Genomic DNA, 14953 nt, shown 5'->3' with positions numbered 1-14953 from the left:
TTTGTTTGCCTGGGTCTTTTGATTCGCTCTGAGAGCTGCTCTTGCTGTTCGAGTGCACGGCAGTGCCGTGGCGCCCGCTATCCCGGCCATTTTGAGCCCGAGTGCGATGGCCGCCATTTTAGGCTGTGACGGGACGCAATGTGTGAGCGCGGCACGTGTGAGAGATCTGGGCCGTGCGGGATGGCTTGGTCGCGCGCTGTGCGTAGTCTGTCCTGAGTGCTTGTTGCATGGATGGGTTGGTTGGGGGGAAGTTGCTTTGTTCTTGTTTAGTTGTTGCGGAGATGAATGGGTGCTATGCGGAGTGTATGTGGGGGTCTGTCAGTGCCATTGGGCGTGGACCCGACGCTGGATGTTACTGATGGGTGGATGCTCTGTATTTGGTTATTGGGTCCCGTGGGGCCCTGACTCTGTGTTATGTCGACTGTTGGTGTAGATCGGATCTCACTTCTGTCTTGGAATGTACGGGGCCTTAATGATGCCAGGAAGTGTCGTAGTGTGATCCAGTATTTGGACAGGCATGCTATTCATGTTGCTTTTCTCCAGGAGACGCATCTGCGCCCTACTCCCTCCCCCACCTTTGGTGGGAGGTGGGCTGCGACCAGGGGGTTTGCTTCATATTCTTCTTATGCTCGTGGGGTTGCCATCCTTGTTAAAAGGTCGCTTGCATTTCAGGAACTTGGATCTATGAGGGACCCTGAGGGGCGCTATGTGCTGCTGTGGGGACGGCTTGGGCAGAACACTATACTGTTTGTTAATTGCTATGCTCCCAATGTTGATACGCCAATCTTTTTTGTCACACTGTGGGGTCACGTTCTTGCAGTGGATGCTACTCATATTGTGTGGGGGGGTGATTTTAATTTTGCATTTCAGGCTCAGTTGGACAGATCGGAGGGTAGCCCTCAATACAATGTACAGGCTAGGGATGTGCTGCGGGGGATAGTGGAGGAGGCTGGGATGATCGACAGCTGGAGGTTCACTCACCCTGCCACTAGGGAGGGCACTCATTACACCACGCATGCTAGCTCATGGGCAAGACTGGACTATGTGTTTCTATCTAGAGGGTTGATGGCTGGCCTGAGGGAGGCTACACACTTGGCTCGGACATATTCAGATCACTGTCCGGTGAAGGTTGATTTATCCGTTCCCGGGTTACATAGGCCGCGCCCGCCCTGGCGGTTGTTTCCGACGGCTTTGCTTGACCCGGTGTTTAAGGAGGAACTCGGTGCGGAAGTGGAGGCGTTCTTCCCTAGAAACAAGGGCTCTGTGGAAAGCGTTGAGATCATCTGGGAGGCATTTAAGGTCACGATCCGTGGTGTCACTATTTCTAAAAGTTGTGGAGTACTCCGTCTGCTTGTTCGAACCATCGAGAGTCTGGAGGCAGATTTGCGGGACTTGGAGCGCAGGATGCAGGTGGATTCGGACCCCGCTCTTTTGGCCCAGTTCCGCACTAAGCTCTCCGAATACGAGGAGGAGGCTGCTCGTGAGGCTAAGCATAGGGGGAAATACTGGACGGCGAGGCGATACTGCGAGGGAGAGCGACCCGGTAAGGTCCTCGCGGCTCTCACTAGACATCCTAGGCATGGGTCGGACGTGTTGGAATTGGTGTCTCCGGATGGCACCCGCTGTCGAGACACTTCGGAGATTCAGCGTACTTTTATTGATCACTATACACACCTTTACACGACACAGCAGACGGGTGAGACTCGGTACGGCGGCTTCCTTGATGAGTTAGCGCTTTGTTGGCTATCGGATGGTCATCGGGAGTTTTTGGGCAGGCCCCTGGAGGTGGAGGAGGTCAGGAATGCCATCATGTCTCTTTCTAATGGGAAGGCTGCCGGACTGGATGGCCTTCCTGCTGAATTTTATAAGTGTTATGTTGACATCATGGCCCCTGTGCTCCGTGAGGTGTTTGAGGAGTCTCTGGAGGAGGGACGCCTACCGGGCTCCATGCGGGAAGTCGCCATCACGTCATTGCTTAAGCCGGGTAAGGATCCACTTGATGTGGGCTCTTACAGGCCCCTCTCGCTGCTCAACTGCGATGTTAAGATTCTTGCGAAGGTCCTCGCGGTGAGGTTGGCCGAACTCATGCCTGTTATCGTGTTGCCCGATCAATCGGGATTTGTGCCCGGCCGCGCTACCTCTCACAATCTCCGCACTCTATTTTCGCTTGTGTCGACCATCGATCCCACTGTCCCGGTTGCTGCTATCTTTCTTGATGCCACTAAGGCATTTGACTCTGTAGAGTGGGGCTACCTTATTGATGTTCTCTGTCGGATGGGTTTCCCCAGGATCTTCATCTCGTGGGTTAAGCTCTTATATACTGATCCGATGGCGAGGGTGGTGGTGAATGGGGTGCTGTCCCCCTCGTTCCCTCTCACGAGAGGGACTCGACAGGGTTGCCCCCTCTCGCCCCTCTTGTTCGCTATCGCCATTGAACCGCTAGCCTGTAGGATTCGTCAGTTTCACCAGCGGAGTGCCTTTAACTGTCTTCAGCGGCAGGTCGGCATTTCTTTATACGCTGATGACGTCACACTCTATGTCAAGGACCCTGAGAACAACCTTAACTCGCTTCTACGGGAGTTGGTCGCTTTTGGAGGTGTCTCCGGGGTTCATATTAACTGGCGGAAATCTCAATTTTTCCCCCTTACAGCTGCGGTGGCCAGGTTTCCCCTTGACTACCCTTTGGAATGGTGTGACTCGGAGTTGCGGTATCTCGGTATTGTCGTTTCCTTGGACAGGGAAGATGCGGTTCGACTTAACTATGGAGTGGCCATTACTAAACTGGCTGATGATGTTACCAGGTGGATGTCTTTGCCTCTCTCCATGGCTGGCAGGGCGTCTCTTATCAAGATGGTAGTCTTGCCCCGCTTTCTTTATCTTTTTCAAAACCTCCCATATCATCCTGGTGCTTATTTCTTTCGCAGGCTTCGGTCTGAGCTTCTGCGGTTGTTTTGGGGGGGCAAGCAACCACGGGTTGCCTGGGCTACCCTCACGTTGCCTTACGCTGATGGCGGCTTCGACGTCCCTGACTTTGAACTTTATTATCTCAGCGCTCAGGCGCATTATGCCTATCATTGGATGCGTCCCACGCCGTTCATGCCTCAGATTGCTGCTGAGCATTGGGTCGCCCACCCGCTCCCGCTGGAGGGGATGGTGTTGGGCAGGGTGTCCGATGTGGAAACGCCTCGCACGACGGTGACATGCACGGTGGATGCTTGGAAGCGTGTGGCTCAATTGCTGGGCGTCTCCTTTCTTTACTCGCCGGCCTTGCCTCTGTCTTATCATCCGGACTTGTCGCTGTTGATAGAGACGGGGTTTCGGGGAATGTGCAAGCGGCTAGGTATCCTTACGTGGGGCGACTTGTTTCATGAGGGTGCCTTCCGGACGCAGGCTCATTTCTTCGGATCGGCTGCTTGCTCCCCTCTGGACCTGTTCTACTTTGTCCGCCTGCGTCAGGGCATGCGTGCTCTGCTACCGGACTATCCTTCGGAGCCTGGGGTTACCCTCCCCCTCCACGTACTGCTGGTTTCCGATGGGCGACACCTGGTGTCGAAGTTATATGGGGCTATTCGCCGACAGCGATCGGTCTCGGCCAATCGGGTGCGCGAGCAGTGGGTTGCCGAATTGGGTGCTCCTATTACAGACGAGCAGTGGACTTACTGTTGCGGGCTCACGGCCAATATCTCTTCTAGCTGTCGCCTTAAGATTATTCATTACAAGTTTGTTCAGAGGTACTACTATACCCCGGCGAGGAAGCTACGGTTTCATTTGGCGGAGGATGACAGGTGCGTTAGGTGTCGGGCGGAAGGCGCTGACTTTTTGCATTTGGCTTGGAGCTGTGCGGGGGTCTTGGAATATTGGACTCAGGTCCATGAAGCCCTGCAGATTATGGTGGAGGACGGGGTGGCGTTTGACCCCTTAGTAATGTTGCTTGGCTTCTCTAGGGACGTACCTGCCTCTCACCGAAGATTTGTTGATGTAGCCCTGCTGCTGGCTAAGCGTAGGATTGCTTGTTGCTGGGGTCGGGGCAGGGTGCCGCGCTTTCAAGATTGGGTGACTGACCTTATTTACTGTCAGGATCAGTACAATATTTATTCTGAGTTGATGCCTGTTCGATGCAGGCCTAAGGATTTCTGGAGTCCGCTCCAGGTGTACCTCCTGACCAGGGCTGAGCGGGACTCTGATTCTGAACCTGAGGACCGCGAGGGGGTAGGCTGATGGCAACATGCTGTGCTGGGTTTTATGTAACACCTGCTGCTCTTCTGAGATTGAGGGGGGGGCTGACTGACTCCTATTCCTTCGACCTATTGGAGGGGTGGGAGTCTCCCTTTGGACTGGTGTTTCATTGGAATTCAGATTGTCTCCCTGTGCGGCTCTTCAGATCCTTGTGTTCCTCAATTTTGTGTCCCCCCTGACTTACGAGCTCTCCGTTACTGTACAGTGTTTAACTTGCATTGTCTTATAGGCTTGCCTGCCCATGCTGGATCATTATATTTTAAGCTCTATTGCACATTTCGTTAATGCTCCTTGTACTGACTGCTGTCCTGCCCCGTACTCCCTTGTTTCTCTTTACTTATTTTTGTATGCTTACTAGGCACTGACGTACCACTTTAACGGCCGAATGTAAATGTTTGTCTTGACTGTACACTTCCCTTGTATCTGTTTGTCTCCAAATAAAGGTTTAAAAAAAAAAAAAAAAAATTTATTGTAAATCATCCATTGAGCGACTGCCTCCATACAGAATCTAAAATTGGAGGCAGCCGCGCTGACAGACTGGGAGAGGGAGACCAGGATCTGGGTATCGTCGGCGTAGGAGACTACCTCCATCCCAAAAGATCTTATCAGTCTGGCAAGTGGGGTCACATAGATGTTGAAAAGGGTCGGACTTAATGCCGACCCCTGAGGGACCCCACAGTGCACAGAAAGGGATGGAGATAGAAACTCCCCCAGCTTCACTCTCTGTTCCCTCTGGTCAAAAAAGGAGGTCAGCAGACTAAGAGCGGACCCCTCCACCCCAATCTCCCTCAGGCGAGATGTTAAAACCGAGGGAGAAAGGGTATCAAACGCAGCCGTAAGGTCTAACAGGATGAGGAGGGTGGTCTGGTCCTTATCAACTCGGGTGCGGATATTATCCAACACAATGGTAAGGGCCGACTCGGTGCTATGTTCCCTCCTGAATCTGTGCTGCGAATGATCCAAATGACCAGAGTTTTCCAGAAAGGCTGCGAGATGCTTATTGAGATGGGTTTCCAGCATCTTCGCAGGGGCAGGGAGCAGCGAAATGGGGCGAAAGGTTTTGAGTACCCCTGGGTCCAGTGTTGGCTTCTTAAGCAGTGGCTTTACTACTGACCTCTTCCATTGCTGAGGAAAAGTGCCATCTCTCATTGCCCTATTCATGATATCTAAAAGGGGGGGCAGGAGAGTCTCCTTACACTGCTTGAGAAGCTTAAGAGGACAAGGATCTAGAGGGGAGCCTGATCTGGTCTTAATTAGCAGGTTCTCTAGTTCCTGAAGTGAGAGAGGTGGAAAAGAGGCTAGGCGTCCCGAGGGAATATCCTCCGCCAAAGTTAAGGCCGAATCAGAGGGACCAGAGGAATCAGAGATTGAGGCCTTCTGAAGCTCTAAGGCCGAATAGATATCAGCAATCTTTGCCTGAAAGATAAAGGCTATGTTATTACACAACTGCTGAGAGACAATAACGGGATCAGGAATCTGCAGGGAAGTCAGGGAATCAACGATCTTGAAGAGCTCTTTCGGGGAGGAAAGTGAGGTGGTACAGGCAGTGAAATATTCTTGCTTAGCTCTTATTACCTCCACCTTATAGCTCCTCAATAAGATTTTGTGGGCCTCTTTTTCCCTCAGATCCCAACTGGCCCGCCAGAGGCGTTCCTGCCTCCTGACTCCCTGCCTGAGGAGTCTTAATGGCTCCGAGAACCACGGGCCGATGGCTTTTTCCTGGCAGAGTAGCGCATGCGGACGGGGGCAAGTTCATCAAGCGCCATAGAGACGGCCTTTTCTAGCTGAGAGACCGCCAGACATACGTCTTCTTCCTGAGAGATTGTCATACTGGGAATCCTAGGGGCAAGGATGCTATTAGAGATGTTCATAAGGTTTCGCCGAGATTCCATCTTACTTAAACCCTTTACATTGCTTTCCATAGTAAGACAGGACATTTCTATTGGAACAGCATAGTGGTCAGACCATGAGAGAGGGAAAGGATCATTAACTGTCAACCTTCCATCGTTTGAGAAAACTCCATCAAGCTTATGACCCGCTTGATGGGTGGCACCCCTCACAAGCTGGTTCAGGCCACAGGCAGACAGAGCATCGAGCAGGGAGGTGGTATCACTGGACTCCGAATTCTCTAGATGATAGTTCAGATCTCCCAGGACCGTAAGATGCTCGCAGCCGAAATAGGGTTCTAGGATATTTAGCAAAGTTTGTCCAAACTCAGTTCTAGACCTAAGGGGGCGGTAAATTAGGACACCCGTGAAAGTAATCTCAAAGGAGCCTTTTAAGGAAAAATGTAGGGCCTGAACAGCATCCTGAGGGTCAGATAGCGGTGAAGTGTGACATATGAGACTATCCCTATATAAGATGCCCAACCCACCTCCTGTACGTCCTGCTCTATCCAGCCTCGCAAAGAAGTAGCCTTCTGGGACTGCTTCCACTAAGTCAGGACCCGAGGAATCTTTTGCCCAGGTTTCTGTGATAAATACCCAAGTGGGTTTTCTGACCAGAACAAAATCCCTAAAAGCAACGTTGTGCTTAATTAAAGAACGAGCATTGATAAGGAAACCATTTTCCCTCAAGACACTACCTCCCATATTACGACTCTGTCCCGACAGACAGGAGGCCGAGGAGAGACCAGAAACCCCATGACCCTCCTGGAAGCAACCACAACGGGGGAGATTTAAAAGAACCTCAGGAGTAGAACTATAGTGGCACGGAAGGCCAGATGGCTTTAGCTGTAACAGGTCGTGGCTAGAATACCTGGAATCGCTATCAGCATATCCAGCCACCAGCCGTCCAGCCCGTCCTTAGCGCGGACGGGCGCAGACGGGCTGGACTCTGGTGTGACTCCGGCGTAGCTCCGGCACTCACACAGCGCACACACGCTGCGCGCCATAATACCGGAGCTATATAGGGCTCTAGCTAGTCAACCTGACTGCTAGAGCGCTCATTGAAAGGCATCAGCGTCCCTGAATCCCCCCAAGATGGCGCTCAAGGTCGAGGAAGGCGCGCTGGATAGTCAGCCAAAGCAGCGGTGCAGGGCACTATTAAGGTGCAAGTATGCGGCGGGTGAGTTAAAATCAGGGGATAATTTTCAAACACAATTAGAATAAAAATAGAGAAAACGGGTATTTAAAATTGCAGGAAGCGCCTACAGAGCCAAGCGCTGCGCGCGGTAATGAGGTGCCTTACAGGCAGATCCTACCTCTTTCAGGCTATTAAATATGTGCGCAGAGTTGCCTCTAGCCAGTCAACTTGACTGCTAGAGCGCTCAGTGAAAGGTGTCAGCGTCCCTGAATCCCCCCAAGATGGCACTAAAGGTCAAGGAAGGCTCGCTGGACAGTCCGCCAAAGCAGCGGTGCAGGGCACTATTAAGGTGCAAGTATGCGGCGGGTGAGTTAAAATCAAGGGATCATTTTCAAACACAATTAGAAAAAAATAGAGAAAACGGGTATTTAAAATTGCAGGAAGCGCCTACAGAGCCAAGCGCTGCGCGCAGTAATGAGGTGCCTTACAGGCAGATCCTACCTCTTTCAGGCTTTTAAATATGTGCGCCGAGTTGCCTCTAGCCAGTCAACCTGACTGCTAGAGTGTTCAGTGAAAGGCGTCAGCGTCCCTGAATCCCCCCAAGATGGCGCTCAAGGTCGAGGAAGGCGCGCCGGACAGTCTGCCAAAGCAGCGGTGCAGGGCACTATTAAGGTGCAAGTATGCGGCAGGTGAGTTAAAATCAGGGGATAATTTTCAAACACAATTAGAATAAAAATATAGAAAACGGGTATTTAAAATTGCAGGAAGCGCCTACAGAGCCAAGCGCTGCGCGCAGTAATGAGGTGCCTTACAGGCAGATCCTACCTCTTTCATGCTTTTAAATATGTGCGCCGAGTTGCCTCTAGCCAGTCAACCTGACTGCTAGAGCGCTCAGTGAAAGGCGTCAGCGTCCCTGAATCCCCCCAAGATGGCGCTCAAGGTCGAGGAAGAAAAGGGGGTGGTGATAAGCGTGGAAGGGTATACTCAGATGTGAGTCCCTTGCTCATTGCACCATCAGGATTCAAGCAAGCCGGGCCGAAGAGGCTGAAATGCCAGCAACCGGTCCCCGGTAGCTTGTTTCCTTCCCAGTGTAAGAATTGGCTTTTGTAGTTTGGTTTGCCCTGTTCCCATCATGCACTGGGACAGGAACAGACTAATTTGCATACAGCCAGGTTCTGAAACTGGGATGGTGCAGTGAGCTAAAAAACGGTGTGGGATCTAGCCCTGATCTCTTGACTGGGTGAGAGTATTCTGTTTAATTCAGAGACTCTGTCCCTCACCACCCCTTGTTGTAAATATCAAGGTCGAGGAAGGCGCGCTGGACAGTCCGCCAAAGCAGCGGTGCAGGGCACTATTAAGGTGCAAGTATGCGGCGGGTGAGTTAAAATCAGGGGATCATTTTCAAACACAATTAGAATAAAAATAGAGAAAACAGGTATTTAAAATTGCAGGAAGCGCCTACAGAGCCAAGCGCTGCGCGCAGTAATGAGGTGCCTTACACTCTGGCCTTCCTCAGGATGGTGTCTCTGTCCTGATAGTTCAAGAGTTTTGTAATAATCGGCCGTGGCGGCTCTCCAACAGGAGGTTTTTGCCCCAGCGATCTGTGCGCTCTCTCAACCATGAAGACTGCCGATAGGTGCGGATCAAAGAGGTCATGTAACATATCCGTGATCTAGGTCTCCATCTTATATATGGCGGTCGTCTCCGGAATTACTGTGACACAGAGATTATTGCGTCGTGACCTGGCCTCTAAATCGTCATTTTTGACCCTGATGACCCCCAGAAGCTTGTCTATATGTAGTATTTGTTCCTTAGTTTCCACCTGGAACTCGTGGAAATCAGTATGGCGGTTTTCCAAGGCATCAAGGCGCGTCTCGTTCACTGTTTAAAGTATGTTCATAGTAAAGTAATAATCATATATCATGGTTCAATATTAGTTATATGTTCAGAACCAAACAGGTACCATGCATGTGCAGCCATAAGTAAAAATCGGGGATGTTTCAGGCATCACAGCTAATAGACTGATAATTTAGCACTTAAAGCTTATGGTAACGCACCAGATGTGTAAGTTTAACATACGTGGGGTAACAGTGAAAATGTACAAACTGCACTTAGAGGGCCACTGACCCAAAATGGTGGGTCCTTGTTTATACAGAACTAAAACAATTGAATAAATGTTTTTCCAAAGATGTGTAAGATCTGTTGTGCTTAGGCATAATAAGATGTTTACACATTTACTCTGGCAATCTACAACAGGACATGGGGCTATAAAACATGCTGAATGTCTTTGTTAACTGCTTTATAAGCATGGAAAGCACATCCTAATTCAATGTATGTTTTGTTGTATAATTTGAAATCACGCCCCTTGTTAGAAGTATGTTTGTGAATAAATACCAACAAGAATGGCAGATGTTTTAGGAGCAGTGCCAAAGGTGCCAAGGGTGCCAAAGGGCACATCTACCACCTCTGGTTGCCTCTTATTGGTGCCCGTTGCAGGGCTGCATGTCTCTTTGCAGACAAACAACTGATCTGGAGACTCTGAGGACTCCTGAGCTCAGGGATATACTCAGATCCTCTGCTCAGGTGGGCAGAGTATTGCAAGTGTCTGCAGGCTGAGCCAATATTCATTGATGACAGTACAGGATATTTATCACTCATGGGAGCTTGCTAGACTGGAATCCCTTCCTCTACCCTCCCAGCAGCAGCTGGTTGACAATCAGCTCAAGATTGACCAACTACAAGCATCTGGGCTACAGAGAAGGAGACCTGTTTGGGGTACAGCACTAAACATAATAATAGCACTGAGGAGTGTATGAGTTAGAGATTATGGGAAATAACCAGTGTGAGTGCAACATTCCCTCAAATCTCTCAGAGCTGAGAGAAATTTTCACCAGAGACTTCTCCTAAACACAGACGTTGTTAATGTTCCCTCAGAAGAAGCACATTTTCTTTTAGAAAGGAGAGTGTTACATTAAAAGACATTACTTTTATATATAATGTATTCACCATACATTGCTGGTGTTGCAAGGATGGCTAATGGTAATTCTGATTTTCATTTATATTTTTTCAGGAACTGGTACTACATTGACATGAGTTTCAAAGATTCTTATGCAGATTTGACTCAAGGCGTTGACACTTTGGACTGTGCAGGAAGTTCCATTCCCTGCGAATTACTCCTGGTGAGGGATAAAGCCTTCCCTCTGCTCGTGAGCAACTCTGGCCAAGTTCTTATTGCGGCTAGTCACTACGGGAAGGGTCGGATCGTAGTAATATCTCATGAGTCCTACCTCAATAGCCCAAAGTTCTCAAAGCTTCTCCTCAATGCTGTCCATTGGCTGAAACCCTCAGCAGATGCTCTGGTTGGTGTCCAGTCTACCTTTGCCTCCCTGGTGAAGACCTTCTCTGATCATGGCATCAAGGTGCAGTCCACTGCGGGGTTTCTGGAATCCTTTGGCGTGTATTGCATGGACGCCTATCATGCCAATCATAAGAAAGAGCTTATTGCATTTGTGAAGAAAGGAGGCGGTCTCCTCATTGCAGGTCAAGCCTTGGATTGGGCTTCCAAGCATGGCACAGAAAAAGTCTGCTTTGAATTTCCTGGAAACGAAGTGATCAATGTGTCTGGCATCTTTTTCACATCCAACCGGGTGGAGGGTGGAGTTTTGCCAATCTCCAAAGAAATTCCTCCTTGCCCATTACTTGTTGGGTAAGTGAATGTAAGCCCTTATACATAAACTGAGGTGATTGACAATTGGATAAACTCCTGATTCAATGTTGCAATTTTTCTTTTGTTTGTAATATGTAGGCAGAGTTGCACATGCACTAACCATGGTGAACTTTAATACAAAGGAAATATGTCAGATTGTTATTTGTTCACACATGAATCTCATTATCTATGTGAACCATACTTACAAAAAAAGATTAATTACATCACAAATAAGCAAAACCTGCAGGCAGGTGTAAGCTATGTCTTTTTTCCTTACTAATAGAACTACCCAGTTTCTGCAGTTGTAACGTCTGCCTGTAGTAAGAAAGATGTATAAGTCACTGCTGTGTATGACTGGTTTCCTAAATTTATGTAAGCATTTCATCCCTGCATAAAATATGCCTTTAGAGTTAGCAGATTGTGCCACAAAGATTACATTTGAAATTGTCTTTATTTAATTTTTGTGATACTTTTACTTAAATGTCTTATTTCTTACAAACCAAATGAAAACTATAGTAATTGGTCACTTATCCACAATCCAATACATACAGATAATTGTGGAAAATAAATATATTTACACCTTTCATCACACTTGCTCATGAATTCCCTGATCACTCTGATTCACAATGGAAACTCACACAAGTATTTGAGATGTCATCAGTGATGTCACTGACCATGTCATGAGAGATGTAATATGTGCGGTCATAAGCAGTGCATTGTGGGGGCGCAAGTTATAGTTAGGCTAGCTAACTATAGTTAGGCTAGCTAACTATAATTTCTGAATTTGAGTTGTTTTGTATGAATGAAACCTGCGCCGAACTATAAAGTCCCTATAACCTTTGCCTTTTTCGGTGAATTTTTAAGGTTTTTTAAATTCTGTTGCCTAACTATAATGTCCCTATAATCTTTGCTGTTTTCAGTGATTTTCTAAGGTTTTTTTAAAATTCTATTTCCTAACTATAATGTCCCTGTAACCTTTGGTTTTTAAAGTGAATTTCTAAGTTAAAAAAAAAAATCTTTTTCCTAACTATAACATCCCTGTCACCTTTGTTTTTTTCAGTGAATTTCTATGTTTTTTTCAATTGTATTTCCCAAGTATAACATCTATGTATCCTTTGCTTTTTAAAGTTATTTCTTAAGTTTTTCAACATAGAAAGAGTTGACTCACAGATAGTCATAGGAAAGAACCTTTTGGTATTTTAAAAATCTTGTTTGACTATACTATGTGTATAACTCTGTTTGACAATTCTGAACAATTTTTTCACTTAACAGTATAGTATTGAATCATGGAGCGCTTTCCAAGTTTCAGGCTGATGTGTGATGATTTGCTTGTGTACAAAACATTTGGGGGACAGAGAATGTATGTTTTACTTAGTAAATGTCATTATCATTTATAAATATAGTTCCGTAGTGAAACTAAATAAATGTAAACACTGTTTAAAGTAAGGATTAAAGTTGCATCGTATTTAGAATTTTTAAAAAGTTTTATTGTGTTTGTAAATAATATTTTTTCTACATTTTCTGTTTCCATGGTGCCGCCAGCATTCACAATGTCTTTGTTAACTGTGTAACTGCTCCCCAACAGCCTGCAACACATAATCATTCCTCCAAGAACCTCCAAACAAGCCCACAGTGGAAAGTTACCAGCTTAGGCCCGACATGAACATAGATACGCAGAAGGATGGGCTACCACCTTCTAGATGGGTACACACTACCACAGCCTGAAGGTTGCCGTGCTGGGTCTCAGCATCTCCTAACATGGGAGCAGAGCTACACACACGGAAAGGTATGCGATGGCAGAATTGCCTATTCATTAGTAAGTCAGAAGGCAAACTTGAACAGGAAAGGAAATAATAGCTAAATACAGTGTTCTGCTGAGGCAAGCAATGCAAGTAATGAGGCCTAGTTCAGACACAGTGTAATAGGAATTGCGAAATGGAGTCACACTCGCTAACTGAAGCTCACACATCGCAGGGATAACTCAGTGGGTTACATGACATGAATTCAAATGATGTCTAATTTAGCCGCACACTGCTAACCAAATATAATACGGGACAAGTGCATAACGAGAATGGGGTTTTAAAGCCTAACACAAGGCGAAGGCGGCGGATGAACATGTTCATATTGTAAAAACAACTCCGTGTGCAAAGAAGGGTCAATAATAAAGTTGACATCAGCCAACATCAAAGAGCTAGCTCATTGGATCCAAAATGGATGCAAGGCTTTGGAATTCGGAACACTAGCCTTTGTAACTGCTTCCAAAGCAGGTACCGGCGAGTTCATATAAATACATTTACCTTGCGCCAGAAAGAGTTCCTTTAGAATTGCCATCTGACCTTCGGTCAATATTTTTTCACTAGAAGAGAAACACATCTCAACTGGAGTACACAAATGTGATTTGTAAGCAATGGGGACCATGTGCCCTTCATTGAAAGTCAAGTAGGTAAAACCTAACGCACCTGATACACTCCTTATGACCACATTTTTTATTTATTTTTTTATTTATTTTATTGAATTTGTATTGCGCTCAGCTACCCTCAATGGGTTTCCCGGCGCCAGGGACAGACTGAAGAAAGAGAACAAGCAAGTGCAGAAAAGAGGTCACGAAAAGGGGAAATCAAAACAGAAAAGTCTTCAATTTTTTACGAAACGCCAGAAGATTAGTTTCTGTTTTTAACGCCAGCGGGAGAGCATTCCACATCTTTGGTCCAAGATATGCGAATGAACGACCTCCCATTTTTGCCAGTCGGATTCTTGGAATCAGAAGATTGCCATTATTAGATGACCTTAAAGAACGGCCAGGAAGATAAGGCTGGGCAAGGTTACGAAGGTAGGTAGGGGCAGAACCCTGACGGATCTTAAACAAAAAACACAGAGTTTTAAAAGTCACACGGTCTTTGTAGAATTGTCACGTGTTAACAAGAAGTTTGTCACAAGCATATCAGGCTGCAAAGACCGGAGAATCACGGTATGTTCCAGAAGCCAACTGGAAGCCGAAAAAGAAGGTTGCATCAATGAATCTAAGCTGTTGCGCTGGACATATTCAGGAATGTATGTCCTCCCAAAATTAAAAAAACAGCAGAGATTAAACATTTTTAAGAGTAGATGGAGGTTGCAAGTCAGAACTTTTCTCCAGAAAGAAGGGGGCCAACCCCCTCCCTTCATTGTTGAGTTTGTAACCAAGAAAAAGGACAGCCAAGAAGGTGATGTAAATGTGTAAACAAAATTTGCAAAATGTGAAATAATGTGGTCTACAAGCAAGAGATGCTGCTGTAATACATCATCTGTCAAGAATATGTCATCGACGTACGAGAAGGCATCAGGGTCGATCTCATGCAAAAGGAAAACTATGCGTGCCACAAACACACCACAGCTATTTTATATCCCATAGGCAATCTCACATATCGGTGCTGATTGCCCAACGCACTGAATGCGGTCAAATCACGGCTCTCAGGAGCCAAAGAGTGGCTGAAGGAGCTGTTGGAAATATCCAAGGTGGTTTTGTGTTTTTTGCAAACAATGTCATTCACTAACACAGAGCTATGTGTTTTCTGAGCTGCAACGGTTTGAATGTGACTGCGATATGAACCATCCTGTTTTCAATATCGAAACAAGAGGATTACTCATTTATGAAACACCAGGTTCAATCACACCCTGGTATTCCAACTGAGTGAAGATTTCAATTACGGATGTCTTGGAGTCTCATTTGATTCGATACTGTGGATGGGGCTGAGGTGTGCAACGTAAAGGAATCACATGAACGGGGGAACCCTTGTCCCAACCTGCCTGATTGCGATGTAACGCCGGGGCCAAGGATAATGCCCATTTTGAGGCATAAGCCATTTTATCATCATCAGGAACATATTGAGAAAAACTAGGAAGAATAACATCTTCTCCTGCAGAGAAAGCTAGGATAAAAGGGGGAGGCTAATCAACCTCCGCCAACAAAATAGCATAAGAAGAAGTGATGTTTTCCAAAAACACTGC

General features: G+C 47.0%; 1 protein-coding gene across 1 annotated transcript in view; it reads left to right on the top strand.

The window, feature by feature from the left end:
* Window positions 1-14953, top strand: part of LOC147693225 (TRPM8 channel-associated factor homolog) — a 177482-nt gene that overhangs the window by 43798 nt on the left and 118731 nt on the right. Inside the window, exon 2 of the mRNA XM_086933631.1 lies at window positions 10331-10966. Within this exon, the coding sequence (XP_086789757.1) occupies window positions 10350-10966 (617 nt within the window). The 5' untranslated portion in view covers window positions 10331-10349. The remainder of the gene's footprint in view (window positions 1-10330; window positions 10967-14953) is intronic.

This window comes from Lissotriton vulgaris, chromosome 8, assembly GCF_964263255.1.
Source record: "Lissotriton vulgaris chromosome 8, aLisVul1.2, whole genome shotgun sequence".
In the NCBI taxonomy this organism is placed as follows: domain Eukaryota; kingdom Metazoa; phylum Chordata; class Amphibia; order Caudata; family Salamandridae; genus Lissotriton; species Lissotriton vulgaris.
Note: the sequence above shows the minus strand (reverse complement) of the source record. Positions and strands in the feature narration are given on the sequence as shown.